Below are 26,493 nucleotides of genomic sequence, written 5' to 3' on the forward strand. Positions count from 1 at the left end.
ATGGGCCTCTCTTGGTGGGCAGGGACAGCAATGGCTCTCCATGGCTCATGGATCGAACTGTTTTGGATTTGGAAGTAGAGGAGCCACTGTAGAGCATTTGAGGTGGTGGTAAGAGTTGGGTTGCAGTGAAATCTCTGCTTTGATTTTCCCATTTCAAGGTTGTAGCTGTGTCTTTGACTTCAGAGTGCAGGGATCTGCAATACCTTGTGGCCCCTGGGATGCTGTAGCAAGAACTATAGTATGGGGAATATACTATGGACTATAGTATAGACCACTGAGTTTTTTAAAACGTGTTATATTGTTATCTGCCTTATGGATCTTTAGACTGGAAGGTGGGATAAAAATATTCTGAGATTGCAATCCTATGCATGTTTAGATGGGAAAAAGTCCTACAACTTCCAGCATTCCCCAGCCAGCCATGCTGGGAGTTGTAGGACTTTTTCTCCCATCTCAACATGCATAGGATTGCTCCCTAAATGCTTAAATAAATGCCTAAATAAATGGGGAACCCATGTAATCTAGAAGGTAAAGAGTTGAACATAGTTCTGGAGAAAGTACTCAAGTCCTAGTGTAAGAAACACTGGGTATTATTGGATGAAATGGTAAGCACACTCCATTTCAGTTCTCTCTGTGGTTCTCATTGTGGCAGCAGGACACTGTAGGTACAGAATGTGTATGGTGGCCTGCAGATGTAGTTGCTACAGCAGAGTCACATCTTCTAGTAGTCAATGGAGCCAACTGGTTCTGTGGTTCCACATTGAAACTTCCTGTTGATTATACTGGAGAAACTGTATTCCCAAATCAGAACAGCAGTGATCTGTCTGTCTTACGTGGCACCTATGAAAATAGTAAAGGGGAAAAATGTGGAACGATAAATAAGTGTTATGCATATGATGAATATGAATTTGAAACCATGTGGACCAAGTGGAGATGATTACATCAATAGATCATCAACATTGGAGGAAAGTGTTGGAAATGTCTGAACCCCCAACAGATTTTCCAGAATAAACATACTAAAACGTGGTCTCTTATTACATACATGGCAGGTAGGACAGCATTTGTATCCCATCAGATTGGAGAATTATAGTGCTTTACAATACTTGAAGCTACTTTCCACTAAATAACAATGGAAGCAGAAAAGGCCAACTAAAATGATCAAGGGGCTGGAGCATCTCCCCTCTGAGGGACAGTTACAACAGCTGGGATTGTTTAGCTTGGAAAGAAGGAGGCTAAGGGGAGACATGATGCAGGTGTACAAAATCATGCATGGTGTGGAGAGTGTGGATAGGGAGACATTTTTCTCCCTCTCCCATAATATTAGAACCCAGGGTCATCCTATGAAGCGGATTGGTGGGCGATTAAAAGGAAGTACTTCTTCACACAGTGCACAGTTAAACTGTGGAATTTACTACCATAAGATGTAGTGATGGCCACCCATATGGATGGCTTTAAAAGGGGTTGGATAAATTCCTGGAGGAGAAGGCTATCAATGGCTACTAGTCCTGACAGCTATGTGCAACCTCCAGCAGCTGAGGAAGTAAGGATATGTACAGCAGTTGCTGGGGAACATGGGTGGGAAGATGCTGTTGCACTGTGTATTGCTTGTGGGTCCCTGGTTGACAGCTGGTTGGCCATTGTGTGAACAGAGTGCTGATCCAACACGGCTCTTCTTATGTTCTAAGTAATTATCAATTATTGTGATTGAATGTAGCCTGTTGTCTTCTTAGCCGAGGGAAGAATCATGTAGCAAAGGCGTCATAAATGTGTGGCAGTGGATGAGAATCCTCCAGATGAAACTTAAAATATGGTTTGGAAACTACAGCAACAATATAGGGCTCCATCCAGGATTTTCCATGCTCAAATGCACAGCAAGCCTTCTTAGCAGGAGACCATTCTTCATTATTTTCTAAAAGTTTTGGAATTATTGACCTCTTCAGTGGAGCATATCTGAGGATAAAATATGACAAATCCCCAAATATGCTAAACAAGTACTAAAGAAAATGTTCCGTAATTTATGATGTGAAACGTCTTACATCTTGTGTGCTACAGCAAATTCCAATTTGGATGCAAAATCAGGCTTTCTCCAGGAGGGGCTGAATTCACATATGCTCTATTTGATTACTCTCAGTATAATATGCAAATAACATAATTCAGCATCCTTGCACTTTGAACAGTTAGCCCTATTTTCTTTTACTAGTATGGGAGCCTTCTTCACAGCCTTACCTGGGGCTTGGTGCAATCACAGATATGGTGTAGTTCTTCTCTTGTTTTCTCCTCCACATTTTCCTAGCCTTACGTGGGCCAGCATTGCTGGCAGGGCCACCACGGAGGGTAGGCACAGTCAGGTGCCTGCCAAGGGCCCACACCCCCAACAGGGGCACACTGGCTTTCTCCTCTTTTTCACCATTACAACCTGCTTGATCACCTGCCTCTTGCCTTCCTGCATTGAGCAGGAAGTTGGACTCTATGGCCTTGTAGGCCCCTTCCAAGTTTACTATTCTATGATTCTATGCTCTAGTCCAGACCAAAGTGGTGGCAAGGAGAAGGAGCAGTAGATGTCACTGTCTCCTTGCTCACTGGCTCTCTGCCTATCAAGCAAGCAAGTGGTAGCATTGATGAGAAAGAGGATGAGGAACAATAGCTGCTGGTGATAAGGGTGATGAGAAGGAGGGGTTCCAGTGAGGGTGTCTTCCCACAGGCCGTCAAAAACCTGGAGTTGGTATTGGTTGTCAATACAATAGCACTTCTAGATCTCCCTCCCCCACTTCTAGATCTCTCTTCCCCTTTCTCCTGAGTCCTGTAGTCCCTTGATGCCTCAAATGGCTCTGGGAATTAAGATGGACCTGGCAGTTTTGCAGACCATGATGCTACTGAGTGATGTGTATTGCAGGGGCTAACTTGACTGAGATGGGCAACAGCTATTCCTTTCATTGCCATTACTGCCAATACCTCATCATCCTTCCAGAGTTTCCATGATTCTAGTGATAAGAGTCTGGAGAGTCACCTGGGCTGGATCTACACCTTGTGTGAAATTGTGATCCCATCATGGTAACACTATATCTCTCTTGCACATTTATAGGACACATAGGACACAGAATGACATTCGTTGAGGTATTTTGGCTGATGTGGACTAAAAAGCAGGAAATAACATTATGAAACCAGTCTCTGGAATGTATAATGTGTCCCAGCAGTTATCAGTGCACTTCAATACCACTACAAATAGTAGTGTAGATCTAGCCCTGGTCACAACAACTTCATCATTTGAAAACAGAAGAGATATGATTTATCTTCATGGTGCTGTTGATGATGAACTAATTATGCTTTGTAAACTGCACTGAGATCCTGGAATGGGAGATGTTACAAAAACCCAGTTCATTGTTGTTCCATCTCATGACAGGTTACATGGGCCTCCCAGGGATGTGAGAAACAAAACACCTCTCCCTATGTATCAAAGAAAGAAAAACACACATTTAACACACTTGTGCTGTTTGTCTTTTCCTTCTCTCTGCATCATAGGGCAGATTAATCACCTACAGCCTCTTAAGCAAATCTGCTTTCATTCTTATAATTGGAAAAGGCAACATGTCTTTATTTTATTGATTGAAAACATTTCTGTCCTGAGCTTGTCCAAGGCAGCTCATGTAAACCCATAAAAGCAATCTGAAAACAACCCTACTAAAATAGCACCATCAAACTGAATTAAAAGAATCAGAGCATCATCAATAAACTAATCACAAAACTAGTCAAACAAGGACAGCATGCACAGTCTGAGAAAACAATTTATATATATTTTAACCAGGGCCACCCTATCATTACAGCTAGCCCTGTGTGTCTAAGGCAGCAGATGCTGGAGGCGAGTGCGGGGCAGGGTCCAACAGCCAGGTATTAGACGGCAGAGGTGTGTGTGTGTGCCACATAGCCTGTCCTGCATACGGTAAGCTAAGCTGTTGTCCTCCTCAGATGTGGTGGGTTGAAGTAAAATTCAACTGCCAATGATGTCTACTTCTGTACGTGGAATGGGGGAGGACTTTGGGACAGCAACCTGCTTGGTACCTACAATATAAAGCAATGATGCAAGATGGCCTCATTGAATTTGGGAAGACCCCTGGCTCAGTGGTAGAGCACCTGCTTCACACACAGAAGCCCCCAAATTCAACCCACATGTCTCCAGGTAGGGCTGGGAAAACCTCCGCCTGAAACCATGGAGAGCCACTGCCCAACAGCAGTCAACAATACCCTAACTCTGACCCTAGAAAGTAGGTTAGGCTGAGAGTCACCTGGTGAGTTTCATGCCCACCTCCTTGAGTCCCAGTCCAAGACTCTAACCACTACACCAAATTGCCTCTAGTGTTCTGGCCTCTAATCTTATATATCCAGAGAGAATATATATATATATATATATATATATATTCTTCCCATGGTAAAGCATTCAACCACGTCATCTACTCGATCTTGTGAAGTGGTCCAGTTCAATTGTAACAACCTCCTGCTGTCGTTGTGAATTAGGTGCAGAAGGCCAGGACGTGGCCATGGGAATCGTGAATTCTTCAACCATTCTTTAAGCGTGACTAGTCCTACTTCATAAAATTAATCTCCGAATCTAGACGTGGGGGGCAGAGCAAGGTGAAGAATTTCCTGTCTGGAGCTCTGCAAGGCTGCCTGTATGAATGGCATAAAGTTATGCATTGAGGAGATTTTTTCCCTGGCTCTTGCCTTGCTGCTGGATGTTGCCTGAGCGCTCTGTCAGTCTCTCTCTCTCCCTCTGGAGTCCAGTTGCTCTGCAGCTTTCCCCAACATGCCAGCATCTCCAGAAGTGAAATATGCAGCCCCCTCCTCCTATTCCCTCTCTGCGCCTCCCCCCTTCTATATCCTGATGCTGGAGCTGGGGAGAGAGAGGCAGAGGCTGCTGGTGCTGCTATCTGGCCTCAAGCCTTGCACCGACCCAGCTAATGAGGGCCAGGTTTATTCCACACGCTAGCGCGGCTGCCAAGGAGACAACATTGCTAGAAGATGGGAGAAGAAATCCACGTCAGGCACGACTTCCCACTGCTTTTTAAGTTCAGCAGCTGGAGCAGTCGGGAGTGTGAGATGGGATGTATGTGAATGGAACCCAATTACCTCCACCTCTCTTGGATGGTCTGCTCTTTTGCAGAAAAAAAGATCTATCACTTCGGTCGCAATGGGCAGCGAAACACGGCTTTATGCTCACTTTACGTGGGGGTAGATCCCACACTGAACTCATTGGGACTTACTTCTGAGTAGATACAATTGGATTGCACTGACAATAACGGAAATACTTCATGAGGGTGAAAATCCTGCTCTACCTGTGTTGTAAGCTCAGTGTGATTTCCGAAAAGGGGTTTGGTAGAGCACAAGCCGATCAAGAAACCTATCTAGATGGCTGTGCTACTCAATAGTGAAAGGAATGCACTCTGCAAATGCTCAGAAGTTCTCTTGGTATATCACTTCGTATATTCCAGAGCCATACATTCCACAAGATGATCTTCAAAAGTGACATTGCCTTTAGATTTTGATTTGGTCTAGTTATTGGTTGGAGATTATTAGCACTCATGGGGGTGGGGTGTCTTCATGGTCCTGGATTGGTGCCGTGTCCCTTGGAAACCTCATGCTTTCCCTCCCCCGGGGTGCCGTTGGATAATCCCGATGCCAAGGAGGGAGCACAGGGTTTCTGGGCTGCCATCCGGGGAGCGGAGCCATCCCTGATCTATGATTGGTTGCCTTCCACCAGGCACCACCCAGCCATGCCTCCGCTGCAACTCTGGAACGAGGCTTTGGGGCTGTCCTGACAGTGTCTTGCACATCCTTGTCATGCTCTGGAGGATAAAGTCCGGGTAAGTTCCCAACCTTTTTTTCTCCGCAACTTTGGCAGAAAGCCCCGGGTTGGGTATGCGATTGCAGTGTTGTCGTATAATAGACGCCACACCACCATGCACCCACCTTGGGGCTTTCTGAGCATTTAGACAGCCCCATGGCTAATTGATCACAATAAGAAAGATGTTCCAAGCATCTGGAATGTATCTTCAGTCACATCTACCTGCCAACTTGGGGGTCATTGTATGTCTAACCACCAAGATTGGCAAATTTGCTAAAAGCTTTCTGGGGAGAGCACTTTTCAATTTGAGGATTTACTTTATTTACTTATGACATTTGTATGCCATCCCTCAACATAAAGTTCCTTGGGCAGTCCACAATAAGTAAGCATAAAAACCAGACAAATTCAAAATGAGACATACAACCATAAAATGGGAACAGCATAGAAACAACAACAGAATTGTAAAAGACTGCCAATCCAATGCAAAGTTAGGCTGATCAGAACTCATGGCCTTGTAGTGGAGTCCAGCAGGCCAAGTGTACATCTCCAGTGCTCCCTCTTTCACATGGAACTTAACATAATCCAGCCTGATTCCACACCTGATCTGTGGAGCATCCTTGGGTTTTTCTGTGAGGGGGCGGGCTTGGCTTCTGAGCTCCACCTCCAAACTGAGAAGACTCCACGCCTCCCCCAAAATGGAGAAAGACAAAATGGGGGTGGGGATGACATCATTTGGTAATCCAGCTTGTGGAGGGCCTGGATGACTGAAAAATTGTCCTGCACCCCTCTGGTAACAGGTTGCTTTGACTTTCCCAGCACTCAGGAAAAGGGGGGCAGTTTAATGAAGCCCTTTCCAGAAGCAATAAAACAACACTAGGAACAAAGAATCCTGTGGAACCTCAAAGACAAACAGATTTGTTGTGGCATAAAGTTTCATGGACCAAAGCCTACCATCAGATAGAGATATAGTGATAGGGAAACCGCTACTGTCTAGAACTAGATCTGAGGTAACAAAAGAAGTGTTTGACAGTCTATTTTGCCAGGCTGGAATGGGTGCAACTTGGGTGAGCATTCAAGGTGAACACGAAAGGAGAGCATGGTCTGTTTGCTGCAAACACTTTTACTGATGAAAAGCCTGGCTCCTTTCAGCCATTTATTTTATCATTAGGCCTTTTTGAAAGGGTTATAAAAATGTACGCAAAGATTTCTACAACAGAGATGTCTTGTGTTGTAAACACTGGCGACTGGAATGGGACCTGGTCCACCACCTTCCACTCTCATCTTTAAAGTGGCCCTCCCATGAAACTAGTTGCCAGCCAGAGGTATGGGGTACTTCCAGGTGAGGCTTTTATTGTGCAATGGCACTTCCTCTCATTCATAGAATGCCAACGTCAACATCCTCCACTTGCAGCCTTCCTAGGTTCCCCCACTGCTTCTTGCATCTTTTTTCTTACTGACAAAACATCCATTAAGGAGAAAAAGATGGAATAGCTGCACACAATGGTCTTGTTCTCGGGATCAGGGCGATCAGGGATGCCTGAGCTCACTGCGATTCTCCGAACTCCACTTTGAAGCTTGGGCCTTTGCTAGACCAGGCTATACCCTGGGATGATACCTGGAATCGTCCCTGTGCATCTAGAGGACGCACAGGGGATCCCAGGATCAGGCAGGGATCAACCCTCCCTGGCTCTGGGATATAGCCTACCCCTTCAAGCCCACTTTTCCCCACTGTCTTGGGCTGAGCCCGAGACCGTGAGCATGTGCAGTGCTCCTCAGGAGCGCTGCGCCTATCGGGGCTAGGTTGGGGGGAGCAGGGATTTTTTTTTTAAAAAAAAACACCCTACCTTTAGTCCCTCGGGCGCTCGAGTGCAGCTGGCCCTTTAAAACTACAAAAAATAATGGTGGGTGCGACAGCTCTCTTCTTGAGCTCATCGTGCCTTGTGTGTAAATGAGGGTGACATCCCGCGATACTTGCATGACAGGATCTCCCCTCCTCTGTCGCACATTTACCAGTAGGTCTAGCAAAGGCCTCAGTTTGCTTTGCTTCCATTTTCAATTCAATTCCTTTTATTACAGTCAACAGACCAATAAAACATATAAAAACATATAAAAACACATAATAAATATTTAAGATACATGAAATTAAAACAGAGTATGATTACATGAGCCTCCTCAAAGTTCTGTGCTAGAAGCAAAGGAAAATCCTGCCACCATAACTGATCTGGTAAGGATTGCGTGATTAAGAAATTTAGCAACTTGTTCAGTGGTATGCTTATCTTGGCCCTGTAAAAGGACCGACATAAGGGTCACGGACGATCATCCAGGTAAGCTTCCATTTTCATGATCTAGTTTTCTTTCATTTCAATGGGGAAAGTGTGCATTTCAAGTGGGAAAACCGTACACAAAAAAGGGGGAAATCTCATGATAGGTTTTTTTTTTTATTACATAAAAGCCCGACACATTTCGGCCTCTTGTTTTTTTCAGGCCTTCTTCAGGGGGTTGTTACAAAGTCTGCAGAAATTATTAACAACATTTGTCTTGTGATGGTGACTAGATGATGCTCACCCGCCTTGCACCCTTGCTTCCAAAAGTGAAAACTGCACATTTCCGTGTGTATTTTTTCCAAAAGTGTGCATTTCCCCTTCATTTTACTAAAACATGAAAATATGTATTTTGGGGGAAAACATGCATTTTAAAGAGTACATTTTTTAAAAAAAAAGCATTTTTGAATGCAATAGCAAGTTCGTGAATGTGTGAGCCTTTTCAGGGGAGTGTGCTTGCATTCACGTTCAGCGTTGCGAACAGGGCAAGTTCTGATGAGTTGTAAACAGAAACAAAATTCTGGTGTCCAAAAAGACCTATTTATGCAAGCAAGGCACAAGGCTGCACCATGTAATCCCACCCCCAATGTCATGTGCATTTTGTAGACCCCCAAACATCTGCACATATGACAACTATACACACATCAGATTCTCTCCTACAGATGTTTGTGCTGTAGATGCAGACATCTAGGAAGGGGCTACATCATGCGTGGGGCACCCAGGGTGGAGCTAAGCACTGTGGCACCATTCCCTGCTCACACGGGTTTTGCATGCTTGACTAGAGCTAATGTCCTTTGATTGGTAACACTAGTAGGAACTATCCATCTGGGAGCACCCAAAGTCTCCTTTTATTTTGTTCCCCCATCGACAATGCTGAATGGGTTTCTTGGTGCTAAGAAAGTCATGATTGTGGTTTGGCTACTACAAACTGTGTGTGGTGGGGGTGGGGGGAGGAGCCATGAAGATCAGTGGGTGACTTTGGGTCGGGAACTAATATCTCTTAGCCTAACCTACTTCACCAGATGGTTGTGAGGATAAAAGGGGGAGGAAGAGAGTGGACACCACTCCAAGCTCCTTGGAGGAAGGGCAGGACATAAATGCAAGACATCATAATACATCATATATACATACTATACTCTGTTCTGACTAATATGCACATAAACACACAAAAAACATACACTCACAGATGCTCCTTTCATATGCTGTATACATTGTATTTTTTTCTCTTTCATTATGTATTGAGCTCCTACTTAGGCTGTTTTGCTGCAGGTGTTCCATAAGCATATTGGTTAAAGACTAAGGATAATAATTAATGGATTCTTTCTCTTTCTCTCTTTAGTGATCTTGGTTTATTATTGTTATGTATGTTCTTCTTTTTGTTGCCTTTATTTTGAAATAAGATAAAATCCTACAGTGGCAGGGGACATACTTTGCTTCTCTACCATCCCCTTCCAAAGCAGCCGTTTCCCAATCTGGTGCTGTCCAGATGTTGTTGGGGTGTTGTTTTTTTACTGCCACTCCCAACATTCCTGACCATTGACCATGCTGGCTGGGGCTGATGGGGGTTGTAGTTCAAAATATTTGGAGGACACCAGGTTATGGAAAGCTGCTCTAAAGGATATGCCCAAATGTCACCCCAGGGCGGGACCCTTGAGGCCATGAAACTCGCCAAATGCTTTCTAGGGCCAACTCTCTCTCCGGATGATGTGGCTCAGTTGTTTGGTGGGCTGCGTGCATTGTCCTTGGGGGTGTGGATTCACCACCCCACCGCCAGGTGCAGTCCCAGTCGTGGGGCACTACGCCTGGCCAAATGGTCCTCCACTGTCCCCCATTCGTTTCTTTTTCAAGCAGCCCCAGAATCTAGATGCATGAGTTGTCCCACAGGGAATTCCATCCAGCGGTCTCAACCTTTCGATGCCAACCAAGTTCCCTCTAAGCGTTTAGGAATGGGCTGGTGTTTAACACAAGTTGTGTGTGTGCGCGGGGTGGGGTGGGGTGGGGGGGGCGTCACTGGCTTATTCCTTCTGGCTCCGCCCCTCTCCTAAAATAGGAGCTGCCAATGGGGGCAGAGATCGGCACGTTGCAGGGGGGAGGGCGGGCTAGCTGGGAGGGAAGACGAGGAGTCTAGTGGTTCAGGATGTGGCTGGCTTTGGGGATCGCCTTCCAGGTAGACGAAAGCGCAAATTGTCAGCTCGGAACTGGGAATTATGTCATAGCCGCGAAGGAACCGAGTCAAAAGCGTTTCCTCCGCTGGCTGATTGACAGCCCTCGCAGGGACGGGGAGCCTATATAAAGCGGGGGAGCGAAGCGCCGGGAAGCCACTTAAAAGCAAGCTCGGCCAGAGAGGCAAAGCGGAGCCTTTCTATACCACTCCCCCCCCACCCCCTCCCCACTGAGGACGGTCCCTTGGAGGGCGCTCGGCAACCCCTGGCACTCTTCCCTCGAAGCTTTTCAAACTCGGGACTCTTCTGTGGCTGGATTTGGGAGCTGCCACTCTTAAGAGGATCCCTGGGAACTGGATGCCAGGTAAAACCGGTGTGTGTGCGTATAGGGAAAGGTCTTGAAGCGCGTGGCTCGACGGTGAGGGACCCGTGGAAGGTGGAAAAGGGGAGAGAGAAAAGGATCTGAAGCAGGTTACTCGGGAATAAGAGCCCAAGACTCCCCCCCCTCCTCAGTTGGTCAAAGTTGGGTTTCCATTCAAATCAACGGAACACCTTCGTCCTGGCTTGTTAAGTCCCACTGATTTCAAGAGGAGCGCTGCAATCCTATACGTGCTGACTCAGAGCCATGCATAGGATCGCACCGCCCTGGATGTCAAGGGGACTTGCTCCCAGGGAAGCGTGTATAGGGTTTCAGCAGTGTATAGGGCTGCTTATAGGAGTTTTTAGTATTCTTTCCCTGATTCTTTCTTGTAGGATGAGCTTTTCAGCAGTGGCTAAAAGGAGAATCAAGATTTAGGGTGAATAAATCCACCATTGGGCAAGAGCACTAGGAGATGGCATGCCCATGTGTCTGATCAACTTCAGGGCAGGGACTTTAATCAGCTCTGTGCAATATCTAGTACCTCTGAGTATACACGCCTTGCACAAGTATACTCAGTGGTCCTTGGAGTTCAGCAAGTGGGTGTATGGGATAGGTGCCTTTCCTCCAAAAGCGCCCAAGTCTCTAGATGCAGTAGCGCCTTTTGGACATAATCTGTGGGGAAATCCTCCACCACAAGCCCTTGTGAAATAAACGGAGCTCCCATTGATTTCACTGGGGTTTGCACAGGAGAGCTTCCTTTTGGTTGGCACCCTTTGCCTACAGCATTCTTCTGTGTCTATAACTTCAACAACTTTATAACACCCTCATTGCTTTTCCTAATGCTCATCCATGGCTTGGCAAGACGAAACCTTTCTTCAACGTGTGTTGTGGTCAAAGTAGAATGTACAATGCAGCTATTATTGAGCATGTTTATTCTTTCTTTCTTTCTTTGTAGAGAAGCTAAGCCTGCCCTTAAACCTCACAGTGAAATCAGTGGTACTAAACCATGCTTAACTTTGTCTCACTTTTTGACCAAACTTATAGTTGAAATACTGTTCAGTGACTAGTTTCCATATTTATTGAGATGTTGTGTCAAAGGGACAGAAAAAAGCAACATGTTTGTAAGTGACTAGGTCACATTAAACAAAGCAAACACAACCCCTCTTATGCAAATATTTACCGCACACAAAATTCCCTAGTTTTGGTGTGATCTCTGGAAATGTGCAGCAAGGCAGTGAATGGGAGAGATTTGCAACCTGATCCTATAAATTATATTTATTTTATAATTTATTTTATAATAAATTGTATTTATTAATTAAATTTATTGCATTTTCCCACTACAAATAGTGCTCAAGGCAACTAACAACAATACAATACAAAATTATAATTAAAACATAAAGGTAAATCAGTTAAATAGTTCATTGTTCAATGGGGCTCACACCTAACAGGTATACTTAGGGTTGCAGCTGTAAACTTGCAATTTTGGCTGGATGATGAGTTTTACATTTTTTGTAGATCAATAAAGATGTTTGTAATCATCAAGGCATGTATAGAATTTATCCAATGAATGCAAGACTAGGTTTATTCCGCTGAGTCTAATCAGACACAGAACAGATGTGCTGCCTATTCCTATGCATTTTTACTCAGAAGTTAGCCCCACTGAGTTCAATGAGGCTTAATCCAAAGTAACCATTCATAGGATTACAGCCTGAGATCCAGAAGGAGTTCCAGGATTGGATCCAGGATGCTATTTTTCCAGCAGTGAATGTGTGTGTGTGTGTGTGTGTGTGTGAGAGAGAGAGAGAGAGAGAGAGAGAGAGACTGAGACTGAGACTGAGACAGAGAGACTGGGATTTGCTATTCAAGCGTAATATATAAGTTAAATTACATGTGAAACCCTGCTGGAAATTCCATTATCTTCCAAGAATGTAGCTCTGGAGCTAGCCAAAAGTGGATTTAAGAGATGCAATAACTAGTAGTAGACTATCCGAGTGCCCAGACGTCTCATGGAAAACTTTTGAAGACTGGTTATACCATATACATTTCTTTGAATTTATTAAGAAGGATATTAATCACCTGAGTTCCTCTCCACCTCGCCCCTGCATTTTCCATGAGCAGTCTCACTAATGCCATCAAAAATCAATCCAGGATCAAGCATATAGGTTATTGCCTGCAAATGTAGAAGCATGGTCAAACATAAGGAATAAATAACAGGGTATGCAAAAATGCCTTTTTTTTTTGCAGTAAACTATCAATAAAATGCAGTAAGGAACAGAATTAGCTTGGAATGTAATGATTTCCTTTGTGAGTTTGTGGGAGACGTGTTAGCCTTTTAAATGGACAAAGAAGACTCAATAATGCACACATCTTGGTTTGTTCATAGGCATTATGTTACGCAGGAGCTGGCTGTTGGGGCTAATGATCTTGCTAGCTTTGTGGATTTCATCAGAGGCTCAAGGTAGGTCTTTCAATATCTGTATCATTTGAGCCAACGTATCTTCAGTGTGGACAGAAACTATAGTAACTGTAACCTGATTTCTAGAAGGAATTAGCCTGCAGTCTAATACACACTCACTTGGCCTGTTCTTGAGAATAATTGCTCAGCTGTTTCTTTCTATAGCATGCCTGAAATCCGAACCTAGCTTGAATAGACAACATGCCTTACAAGAAATGTATCAAGGAAAGCGGAGGGGGAAAGATAGGTGGACCAAATTTACAGAGTGCATCAATTGACCAATGTATGTTTAGGCACCAAATTAGTTTGTGGTGAAGAGACCTCCTTCATTTTAATGCTAACCATTTGGTTGTATCTTGGTGCTCTTTGCTAGGAGAGGGGGGGGACTGCAAAAACCAATGCTTTATTAATATGGTTGTTTACTTATATCCTGCTCTTTCTTGAGAAAGCTTAGAGTAGCTTATATATGATACTCCCAGGTTCTCATTTCCTTACCTTCAGGAAAGGGTACAGCATTGGGTTCTTCCGGACAATTCACTGGAATGTTATTGTTATTGATTTGAATAACTTGATTTGAATTATTGATTTGAAATTATATTCAATTTCTCTAAGGATGTTTCTTCCATACATATTCTAAGAACCAATACCGGATAGATGGAGTTGCTGAATTTCGTGTTTCATGCCCAGGGAGCAGCAATTATTTATATGTCATTAAGATGAAATAATAGATACAGTGGCCCTGTTCAGAAGACACCTTAAACCATAGCTTTAACCACGGTGAATAAGGCAAAAAAGCCTTATTCGCCATTGCTAAAGCCGTAGTTTAAGGTGTCTTCTGAACAAGGCCAATAGCTAATTAGCCCAATTGATGATGGGCCCCTCACTCTGTGGTGGGTGGACTCATCATGTTGCCTATGTAACTGCCTTTCCCCTGGGGTCCACAGATGTTGCTTGACTACAGCCTCCATAATCCCCAACCAGCATGGCTAGTGGTTGGGGATGATGGGAGTTGATGCCCAACACCATCTGGGAACTTAGAGTTGGGAAAGGCTAATAGAGAAGGTTTTATTCCAGGTAGCAGGGCTAGGAATGACCCTTGCCTGAGATCCTTAAGAGGTCTGTCATGTTAGATGGACCACTAGACTGGATGGACCACTTGTCAGCTCTTGTGAGTCCATGCAATGCGGAAAAATCTCTGTGGCAGAATAGCCCACAGGGCATGTCTTACTGCATCCATAGGATTGTTTCCATTGGGCTGTATGCAGTGGAGGCTGGTGGTTCCAATTTCGGTGGGGCTATAAATCTATTCTGGGTTTCAGTCAGAACCGGCCAGAACTCTAACGGAGCTATCCAAGGTGCTGACACCTAGCTCCAAAATGGGTTCAGCACCTTGGATAGCTCCTTAAGAGGTCTGGCTGGTTCTGACTAAAACTCGGAATGGATTTACACCCTACAGAAATCAGAGCTAACAGCCTCTACCTGTTGTATCTGAGACTCCTTCCCACATCACTCTGGCATGGAGAGAACTTGCAGTGCTGCTTCTCACATATGGTCCAAGACCTTTCATAGTACTAAGTGATGCAGGAAGGAGCAGAACCTCAGCAGCTTCTATGGTATTAATGTAAGCAACAAGCCTTGAAGGTAAGCCCCATTAAAACTTCGCAGTGCAACCTATGTCCACATAACATTTCAGGATCTCGGCTTGAGGGGTGCCCCAAGTATGTGTCTAACTTAGATGATGACTACTGATTAATGCCTTTATTATTTAACCACATTGGTTCATGGAACGAATGTTGGGTTTGGATCAGAGAGACCCAGGGTACATACTGTATTTGTGTTAAGCTGAATGGCCTTGAACAAATCACACTCTCAGCTTAAGTTTCACCATCTGTGTAAACTGAGATATGGGTAGTTGTGAAGAGGAATGGGACAATGGCTGCAAATCACACTGTAATTGTCAAGCGAAATGAGATTTAGCACTGTTAAACTATGCTTTGGAGCACCAGTGCCCCAAGGGTTCCTTGTGGCTAAAGTCCTGGCCCCCTCCCACTCAGGGCTGGTCCAAAACATTTTGCTGCCTGAGGCAAAGAACAAGATGGCACCTTCCCTCTCTGATTCCATGTACTAAACCAACTGGACTGGTAGCTGAGCCAGTGTGGTATAGTAGCTAGAATGTCAGACTGTGAGATCTGGATTCTTGTCTCCATTCAGCCATGGAAGCTCACTGGGTGACTTTGGGCCTTTCACTGACTCTCAGTCCAGCCTACCTCACAGGCTTTTTGTTGTGAGGATAAAATGGAGAGGAGGAGGATTATGCATGCTGCCTTGGGCTCCTTGGGGGAAAAAAAGGCGGGATATAAATGCAGTAAATAAATAATAAATAATAAATTGCCTAGGAGACAGTATCCGCTCTTTCACCTGAAGGCAGCAGGCCAGAAGGGTAAGCCGCATGGCACACAGTTCTTTCCTCCAACACCTTGCTGCCATCTCACAGCATATGCTGCCTGAAGCAACTGCCTCACTCTGCCTAATGGTGGGGCTGGCCGACCCCCATTGCCAAATGCAACCCTGAACATGCACAGAGTATTTACTTATTTGATCAGAGTTGGCAAGCATTTTAATGTGTCAGGGATATAGAAGCAGTTGTAAAGCATGGAATGGCAGTTTTGGGTGGGGAGAAGAGAAATGTGACTTCGGTGCTTTGCAACTGAGGTAATACCCATGGCCTTCTAAGGGCTCCCCCACAATAGGACCATTCTATCCATGGTCTAACATTATTTAGTTGCACCACTGCTTTGGAGGGAGACACGTGAGGCTTCTCATGCACAATGACACTGACTGTTCCTTTGTTAATTTTCTTACTGTCCGCTGGTGGCTTTGCAGATGATCACGGAGAGGATGAGACCGCTTTTGACTTACTGCAAATCAGCAACATAAACAGGAAGACAATTGGAGCAAAAGTATTTCGGGGTAACCTTTCCGGTGTCCCAGCATACCGCTTCATCCGGTTTGATCACATACCTCCAATTAACTCAGAGAAATTGAAGCAGATGGTGAAACGGATCCAGCAAAATGAAGGCTTCATTCTTACAGCTACCCTGAGGCAGGACAGGCAGAGCAGGGGGACCCTCCTTGCGCTGGAAGGCCCTGGGTTCTCTCAGCGGCAGTTTGAGATTGTTTCCAATGGCCGAGACAATACCCTTGAGCTTTCCTATTGGTTGGATGGGTACCCAAAGGTGTATCCATTGGAAGACGTGGACCTAACTGATCTACAGTGGAAGAACATCACTGTACAAGTAACAGGAGAAAACTACAGTCTCTATGTTGGTTGTGATCTAATAGACAGCTTAAGTCTGGAGGAGCCTTTCTATGAGCACCTGAAAGCAGAGAAAAGTAGAATGTACGTGGTAAAAGGATCTACGAGAGAGAACCACTTCCGGGTAGGTAACCTGCAAGAGTTATGGTCTATGAGGTAAATGACATGCAGTGCAATTCTGTCTGCGTCTACTCAGAAGTAAGTCCCACTGCATACAGTGAGACTCAGTCCCAGGTAAGTTTGTGTGTATAGAATTGCAGCCTTATAAAGAGATCCCAAACATGTTTACTTGGATGAAAGTCCTACTGAACTCAAGGGGTCTTACTTCATGGTAAGTATGCTAGAGTTGCAATTGCTTAGGCCATAACGAGATGTGATTCAAATCATGGGTACTGTGGCACTGAAAACTGCAGTCATGTCTCTAGTCCCCTCTCCATACGCCAGTGTGGTGTAATGGCTAAAATGTTGGACTGGGAGTCAAGAGATCTGGGTTCTAGTCCCCACTCGGTCATGGAAACCCACTGGGTGACTTTGGGCCAGTCACAGACTCTCAGCCCAACCTACCTCACAGGGTTGTTGTTGTGAGGATAAAATAGAGAGGAGAAGGATTATGTATGCTGCCTTGGGTTCCTTAGAAAAAAGGCAGGATATAAATGCCATAAATAAATAAATAAATAAATAAATAAATAAATAAATAAATAATATGAAATAAAAGAATTGTATGATTTATTTATTTTTCATTTCTGTCACACTTTCCCTCAAACTCCAGGGAACTGCTCCAACTTCTAGGTCACACACTGGCAGCTGGATGACATCATGGGGGCAGTCTCTTTCCCTTGTCAGCTGACAAAGAAAACCCTGCTCTTATTTCCAATTACTAACAAGAGATAAGAGCAGGATTTCCTCGCTAGTGTTGAGAAAGGAAAGAGCATATTCCTAAGTAGCACTAGTCTTGACAAAGGAAAACCTGTTTTTAACACCAATCATTGGAGAGAAGAACAGGCTTTCTCTTTCCATTGCTAGCCAGGGAAACCCTGCTCTTACCTCTGCTCAGTGATGGCCATGCTAACCAGGAATGGTAGGAGTTGAAGTCCAACACATTTGAAGGTCCCCAGATTGGCTAAGGCTGAACTAAGCAGTTCTCCTCAGCATTAGAAACTAAACTAAGTGCTCCATTTGCTGTCAGCTAAAGAAATGACTATACAATGCACATGGTGCTTTTAGAGTAGTTAACTCAGATGTCCTTCAGATGAACCCTTAGAGTTCTGCTGGGGGTATATTGTGTCTTCAGTGAAGGTTCTGTGATTGCTCAAAGTTCATTGATGGCTGCTGAACACACATGGCAGTGCATCAGGGAAAGGAAGGGGGGGGGAAGAAGAGGCATCAGAATAAGACTACTTTAACTGGAATGGGGGGCAATTCAAATGATTGGTTGTGATACTTCACTGGTATTACTTTAACTCTTTCGATTATTGTATCGGCTTAAATACAAGTGCAAAAGCCAATAAAGGTAACCCCACCGTAGGTGCCAAAAAAAGGCAAAGGCAAAGGGGTAGATCAAAAGATGTTTTTAAATATGTTAAACCAAATCTGATGCATTTTGGACTCTTATGTCCTTCCTCAATGTAATCTATCTATCTATCTATCTATCTATCTATCTATCTATCTATCTATCTAATATTTATACAGCCACAAGTTCACCACTGTATATCACATAAATCTTACCAGTGTGCATCAACACATAAAATTCTAAGAAGTTATAAAAGAATATAAAAATAAGATGCTCAAAACATAGAAGCTATTTACAACCATTCACATATATGAAAATAAACATCCTTACTTGACACAGTGTAAGGTATCGCTTCTACTTTATAACCCCAAGTCTCCTGTTAGCTCCAAGAGAAGACGCTGAGTATTTGAATGCACAGAAAGTACTTAGAAATAGCTGTTTTTCAAAGCAGTACTGCAAGATCAAGAGACTCATTGAGGCCAACGGGAGTGACTATTTTCAACCTCAGAACCCACCTGGCTTGTCTCTCTAAAAAATCCTTTCAGTCTTTTTCTTTACCATTTCTATTGCCCAAAATGAGAGGTCTCTTATATTAGGAGATTGGTCTTTCCAGAGTTGGACTAGTGCTCCCACGATTTCATGTTTAATGTTCTGCTATTGTGATCTTAATATCAGACAAATGCAGTAGTTATTTGTAAATTTATTTATTATTTATTACCATAATTTTACCCTAGCTTTTAAACCAGTTACTTAAAGTAGATGATGATGATGATGTAATACATGCAAAGGTTCAATTCTATCATTATGTGGATCTATCAACACCAGTATAGATCCACATTCAGAGCAATATTTTACATATATATATATAAAATCCACTTAAATAAAACCATTATAGCCCATCTAAAAGTCAGCAGTGATGACAATAGGTGAATATCCCCCACCGGGGTGGGGTGGGCACCGTTCCAGACCATTGATATTCTTTTCCTTAATTCTTTCCTTTCTCTCTCAATATTTGTATAAACTTGGTTGAGTACAAAAAACATATGCACCCATCAAGGTTGCATGCAAGTAGAATGATCTCTTTATAGCTCAATTCTAAACATGTCTACTTGGAAGTAAGTCTGATTGAGTTCAATGGGACTTATTCCTAGGAAAACGTGTATAGGAGGATTGCAGCCTTGGGGCGCAATCCTATGTTTAATCAGAAAAAAGATCTACAATTGCCAGCATTCTTCAGCCAGCCATACTGTCTAAATACACATAGGATTGCAGCCTTAGGGCATGTCTAGACCATGCCTTATCCCGGGGATCGCCCCAGGATCAGCCCAATGATACACAGGGGATCCCGGGTGCAGGGAAGGATGATCCCTCTATTTCCCCAGGATAACCAGGACAGTTTTAATCCCAACTTTTCCCATGGTCTTGGGATTGTTCCAAGACCGCGGGAGGTGTGGGTGGCCATCCCACTTTCATCCTGGCTCCTCGCGAGTAAACACAAGGAGCCAGAAACCGGGCATGGAGCTCTTCAGGTGCTCTGTGCCCATTGGGGGTAGGGTGGGGTGAGCGGGTTCTTTTAAAAACAACAACTAACCTTTTCGTTGGAACGCCCGTGCGCTCCTCTTCAATAAATATATATGTTTTAAAAATGGTGGGCGTGACGTCCTCCTTCCTCCCTGGATGTGGCACACCATGTGTGGACAAAGGGGAGGATCTCGCGATCAGCATATTGTGAGATCCTCCCCCATCCGTCCCGGATTGCCAGAAGGTGTAGACATGCCCTTAGTCATTTATAGCATTTCTAAATTGCTTTTTTGGTTTTCATAAAAAGGTGGATTATATTATAACAACTAAGAAGTGGTGGCTGAAATTGATCCCAATGGATAGACATATACAGCACAGCACTGTCACGTAACTATTTATTGCCCCCTCCAAAGAATGCTGGGAAGTGTAATACCATGAGACAGCTAGCGACCTCTGCTGGGAAATTTTCAGCACAATCCCAAGGCTCTTTTGAGGAAAACTTGATCGTTAATCTGGTATAAAACTGATATGTGCTTGTAATGGGTATCTGTTATTAATTTCATTTTTATCCCACCCTTCGTCCAAGGGAGTCAAGCTGGTGTACACCACCCTCTTCCACCTGTCATTGTATCTTCACAATACCCCTGTGAGGTAGATTTGTCTGACAGATAGTAACCAACCCAGTGAACTCCATGGCTATGTGGGGATTTGAACCAAGGTCTCCCAGTTGCTAGGCAACTATACCACACTCTCTCACACATGTTGGGCCCCTGTGGTGAGCAATGTGTGCCTTCCAGATATTTCTGAACTGCAGCTCCTATTAGCCCTAACCTGCAAAACCAATGGTAAGGTATGATGGGTGTGGCAGATAGGAACATAGGAAGCTCCTTTATACTGAGTCATACCATTGGTCCATACCATTGGTCCATCTAGCCCAGTATTGCTGACACTGACTGGCAGCGGCTCTCCAGGGTTTCAGGTGGGATTCCTTTCCTCACCCTACCTTGAGAAGCCGGGGATCGAACCAGGGATTCTTCTGCATGCAAAGCAGGTGCTCTATCACACTGAGCTATGGCCTCTCCCACAACATCTGGAGGGTGACATGTTCCCCATCCTTGGTGTAGATGTATGCCACTACAATGAAGACTGGAACTTTTGACAATGTATTAGCAAGAGAATTATTTGAATATTATCTCCCATGCTGGAAAAAAATCCTTTTTTGTTCATGAACCAACATATTAGATCAATAATATTTATCACAGAAGAGTGTGTGTGTGTGAATTTATTCAGGATTAAAGTCAAGGTGGAAACAGAGGGGAAGCAGACCCGCAATCTGCCATTAGCATATCCTTAAAATGACATGAAAGATTTTTCTGTCTTTTTTTTTTTTGAAGGGTCTCATACAAAATATGTATCTGCTTTTGGGAACTTCAATAGAGGACGTGTTACGTGACAAAGGATGCCAGAGGAGTGAGACAGGTAAGAAGAAGAAAAAGAAAAAGAAATCATTTGCCTGTTGTTGCGAAAATCCATTCATTCTTGTCTTATGTAGGTCAATTGTCTCCTTTTATAGACTAGCAGTTACCACTAGAATAGGGTGACCATATGGAAAGGAGGACACAGCTCCTGTATCTTTAACAGATGTATAGAAAAGAGAATTTCAGCAGGTGTCACATGTATGCATGCAGCACCTGTTGGAATTCCATCTTCATCACAACAATTACTGCTGCAGAAGCCCTGCCCTGTTCTGTAGAGTGAATGGATACAAAAGAGGGCAGGGCTCCTGCAGCTTTGACTGTTGTGATGAAGAGGGAATTTCACCATGTGCTGCATGCATACAAATGGCAGAAGGGTAAGATACCTTTTAGAATAAATAGGTAAATAAATTAAAATGCACATTAGTTACGATGCTTCAACTTGGAACCATTTTGACTTGAACAGCAAATCATTTTTCTTGTAAGAAATTATCAGAATATAGGGTGGCCACTTAGGCATTGCCAAAAAAAGAGGGCAAAAGAGAACAATTTGCATAACATATGCATATGCAATTTTTTATATATAGGTACAAATTTAGAAATAATAACTATAATTTAAAGATAAATATCATACATCTCACCATAGTGGAGAAGAGTGACCAGGTCTGCAGTCTAGATGCTGTTGATGAGCAATTTCAATGCCCTAGCTCCCTCTCTTTAGGGTTCTTTAACCAGATTTGGACTGGTCATTCCATCAAACAGAGGATACTTTCAAATAGAGGACTGTCCTCTGCCAGCTCTCCAAAACAGAGGACTGTCCTTTGTAAAGTAGCACACCTGGCCTTCCTGTCAGAACGTGAAAAGAAACAAACTGATCCCTCAACAATGGTTAGCCCCAGATGACTTATATTACTGAATGGCTCCGTTCAGAAGACACCTTAAACCATGGCTTTAGCCATGGTGAATAAAGCAAAAAGCCTTATTCACCATGGTTAAAGCCATGGTTTAAGGTGTCTTCTGAACGGGCCTGATGTCAGTTGCCAGTGGGGAGTATTGCCTTACTTTTGCTGCCATAGATAGTGCCGCCTATGCATGCCCTGTAGTGACTTCAGTCTTATTAACCTCCTTAAAATTCGTGGATCAGGTTAGCATCAAATCTGAAATTAATGATCTCAAAACTATCACATGTGGGAAACCCATAACGTTTTTATGTGTCTACATGGCAGGAAGATCTCATTTCATTCCACAAAGTTGACACTCAAAAATGACATTGCATGACAAATTGCTCTATTGTGCTGCATTGCAGTTTTAGGGTTTCTGGTCTCGAGGTTAAGATAGCCAAGTTATTTAGATTTCTCGGTCCTGGAAACAATTCATTATAACTTCGGAAAACTGTTTCTTTACTCTTGTCACCATGGTTAGATTGATTAGTTTCATTAGCAGTAACTATCTTTCCCCTGCCAAACAGTTTTTGTTCCTTCTTAACCGTCTTTCTGTGCTTTGATTATTTACAGATCTCATACCGGGATTTGCTCTCATTTAACCATGTTGCCATGAGTGCATAATATTATCTACTGTCCTGGAATCACTTTAGATTCAAATGAGTGTGTCTGAGAGTCAAATCACCAAGACATCCATCTGTTGACTTTCATATAATGTCACTGGCAATACAAATGAAGAAATGTACTAATAAATTTATGAACAAATTTTAAATGGCAGCCTCTAGTGGACTAGTCCCTCTGTCGTGGTTGTACTTAAATTGAAGGATTTTACGGTCACACGGCCTTTTGTAAGCAAGTTTGCATTGGGTTTAGCACCTCTAAATATATTCTAGTGCTTCTTACGGCCAATTCCAGAACGTACATTCTACTGAAAAAATGAGGTCTGATGTGCAGTGCAATCCTATGCACATTTATTCGGAATGAAATCCCACTGATTTCAATGGAGCAAACACACTGACCCTAATCAGTGTGCATATGATTGCAGCCTTACAGTGCAATCTTATAAATGTCTACTTGGAACTAAATCCCATTGAATTCAATGGGACTTATTCCCAGGTAAGTGTGTGTAAGTTCACTATCTGATATCAAGGAACATAAATGGCAATATAAGAACGTAAGAAGTGCCATGCTGGATGAGACTGAGGGTCCATCTAGTCCAGGACTCTGTGAACACAGTGGCCAACCACTAGGTTAAAGTGTGGACTTGTTTACCCACAGAAAAGGATAAAAAGAGGTATTCTTGCACAGAAAGGGGGTGGGTGGTAGGTGGGGAGGCATTCTGTGCTTAATGTGGAGCTTGATTTTATGCATGTTTATCCGGAAGTAAGTTGCTCTATGTTCACTGGGTGCACAGAGTAAGAATTAGAGGAATGCAACCTTTATTTCTCTTTGTAGTTTTCTATATAATAAACTAACAATGCTGGAGCACATGTGCTCCATTTATTTCTAAGGGCTTTTCTACACAAGGCATTTATTGTGTGCTCGTCATACTCATGGTTGTTTGTGGGTTCTTTAGATGACATTGTGACTCCCCGGTTTCATTATTGTGTCTAAAGACCACTTTCAATGAGGTTTTTATTTTATAGAGCAGGGAAGATGTGGCATTTAATTGTGAAAGTGAAAGAAAATGTGATTTTGTCTTGTGTTTGTGCGCTATTCTGCTATACCACAGTGCCACCTAGAGGTTATGTAGCTGAAAAGCAGGAAAGGAATCGCTCCTTTTGTAGTGCTCAGATCTCAATTCTGTGATGAAACCAAAAGTAGATACAATGGATTAACAGTTGATTAACAGCCTCATGTAGAAAAATGCCAAATGGTGCCAATTTTATTGTGGAGCCTGTTGCAAGCTTCCTGTACTGAGCAAGGGGGTTGGACTAGAGGACCTCCAAGGTCCCTTCCAACTGTAAAATACTTTGATTCTAAATCTAACTGAAAGCCCTACGTGTTGTGATTTAAACTTTACAATTAACTGCATGTTGTCTGAACTTGCAATGTTTTAAAACTCAAGGCTGATTCTCCAGAGGACAAAGAGTAATATTGTTCAGTCTGTGCGAGGAAAATGCTAGCTCAACTTTCCCAATTCAGTTGTCTGGTTCATGCCAAGAAACATAATAATTAAAGTAGGAAGCACACTTGACTTTATAGCCGGGTTTTGTTGTCTGTACATGCTCTTTTGGCATATGCACTGGCACAGGCATGGTGCCAGCAGCAAGTACGCGTTGATAGAAGTACATTGCTGTCTGCAAGTACCACCTGCTGAAAAGATGGTCCTCTTTAGAAAGACCTTGACTTCTTGTTTGTTTAGGGTGACCATATGAAAAGGAGGACAGGGCTCTTATATCTTTAACAGTTGCATAGGAAAGGGAATTTCAGCTGGTGTTGTTTGTATGAACGCAGCACCTGGTGAAATTCCCTCTTCACCACAACAGTTAATGCTGCAGGAGCCCTGCCCTCTTTTGTATCTGGTCACTCTAATATACCTCCTGCAGCTTTAACTGTTGTGATAAAGGGGGAATTTCACCAGGTGCTGCATGCATACAAAGGACACCTGCTGAAATTCCCTTTCCTATGCAACTGTTAAAGATATAGCAGCCCTGTCCTCCTTTTCATATGGTCACCCTATGTTTGTTTAAAGGGCTGAAGAAGTACATTTAAAATAATAATAGCGATGATGATGATGATGATGATGATGATAAATTGTTGTTTGTGAAACTTCGCCTGTTTAATTTTGAGAGCTGATAAATAGAGGTGTGTGTGTGTGTGTGCATGTGTAAAATATTTCCTGGAAAAACCTTGTAGTGCATCCCAGGCATGTTTACTCAGAAGCAAGTCCCACTTGCTTCAATGATTCTTGGTTCTAGGTAAGCATGCGTGCAGGGTTGCAACCATAGTGGCTGTCCATAGATATTGTTTCTCTGCCTCCTGTTAATTCAGTGCCACCCCCACTGCCCCCTCCCCAGTCCAGCCTTCTTCTTCTTTGGATGATCGCAGCCAATCACAGATCATGTAGAATGAAATCAGGTATCTCCTGAGTGGCTTTCTGCTTCCAAATGGGATTTCCCTACAAAACGGATGTGGAAGGTACACAGCTGGCTGCATAGCCTCTCCTCATTCTGATGATAGAAGCTTTTCCATCCGATAGAAGGGCTAATTGGATACAGTGCATAATGAATGCGATGACATCCCAGCACTATAGAGCCAGTCAGATTTGACTATGGGACAATATCACTGAGGGCAAACAAAGCCAATTGAGATTGAGAGCAATACTTCTGACACCACAATGCCCTCACTCTGAAAGGGCAGCCACTTTCACCCATCCCCTTTCAACATGATTCCTAAAAATCACCAGAAAATGAGTCGGTGAGCTTTAGATCAAGCCAAAATGTTTAGCAAAAAGTCACCTCCCCACTTCCTTATTATGACTCAGTTGTATTTGTCAGTCTGTAGGTATGGTGAGAAATGTCTCCAAAAACTGATAGAATTCAAGGGTATCTTCAGTGCAAACAGCTGGGGAGCTGTTTTGTTTGGAGTAATCCCATTAAAGTCCTTGAACAGGAAGATAACAATTGCATTCATGTGTGTGTATAAGCATCCCTGCTACAAATACTGTAGCTCCTTGAAGAGGTTGATCAAGCCAAAATGTTTGCTTTCACAACATTGGAGGGTTTTAAAATAATTTTCAGGGACTAGAATGTTGACAAAACTTCAGGCCACACTTTTTCTTCAGAGCAGTCATAGAGCATATGATACTTCTTACAACTATGAGTGGATTGTATATAAAATTGCATTTGTTTGATTGCACTGTACTATGTTCCAAAAGGAATTTTCTGTTCTGTTAACTGAAACTTGCTACTGAAGCTTTTTTAGGTCTAAACTGTGAAAAGGAATCGCTAAAATTGGAAGGGGCGGACATCCAATCCCTCTGTTTTTCTCTTGGTTATAATTTGACATGAAACGTTTCCAAAAGAGATGTAGTTACAATTCACCTATAATACCAATATATAATTTGAGCCAAAAGTTATAATCAGCAGAAAGCTGTTACGTATACATGCGTAGGGTCATTTTTTATTTTATTTTTTTGCTTTCTTCCTCCCAGCTGAAGTGAACACCATTAATGAGAACACTGAGATCCTTCACCTCAGCCCTTCGGTCATGACAGAGTATGTCGGTGATAACACTGAGAAAAAAGAAGAATTCTGTGATCGCTCTTGTGAAGAACTTGGAACTATGTTTACTGAACTCACCGGGCTGCGGATTGTTGTCAATGGTTTAACTGAAAAGTTAGAAAAAGTGGTAGGTATCCCAGTGTGTCCTATTCTTAGTGTTTAGTAGTTCATTTACATTGCAGCAGTTCCTATCATTGGGTTCCCAAATGGCTTTTGACTACAGTTTAAACTTTTAAATCTTGCCCTTTAGGGTACAGTCCTATGCCAGTTTAGACACACAAAAGTCCTACAACTCCCAGTATTCCCCAGCCATCATGTGGCCTAGCAGAATTGCACAAATACACAAGAGTCTCATTCTGCCATTTCCAAATA

General features: G+C 43.3%; 1 protein-coding gene across 1 annotated transcript in view; it reads left to right on the top strand.

Annotated features, from left to right (window-relative positions):
• Positions 1-10,533: 10,533 nt before the first annotated feature.
• The window catches only part of THBS2 (thrombospondin 2), a 51,836-nt gene continuing 35,876 nt past the window's right edge, over positions 10,534-26,493 (top strand). The window contains exons 1-5 of the mRNA XM_063124426.1: positions 10,534-10,680; positions 13,061-13,135; positions 16,016-16,572; positions 20,874-20,958; positions 26,052-26,248. Coding sequence (XP_062980496.1) covers positions 10,674-10,680; positions 13,061-13,135; positions 16,016-16,572; positions 20,874-20,958; positions 26,052-26,248 — 921 coding nt within the window. The 5' untranslated portion in view covers positions 10,534-10,673. The remainder of the gene's footprint in view (positions 10,681-13,060; positions 13,136-16,015; positions 16,573-20,873; positions 20,959-26,051; positions 26,249-26,493) is intronic.

The sequence above is a fragment of the Elgaria multicarinata genome, chromosome 4, assembly GCF_023053635.1.
Source record: "Elgaria multicarinata webbii isolate HBS135686 ecotype San Diego chromosome 4, rElgMul1.1.pri, whole genome shotgun sequence".
Classification (NCBI taxonomy): Eukaryota; Metazoa; Chordata; class Lepidosauria; order Squamata; family Anguidae; genus Elgaria; species Elgaria multicarinata.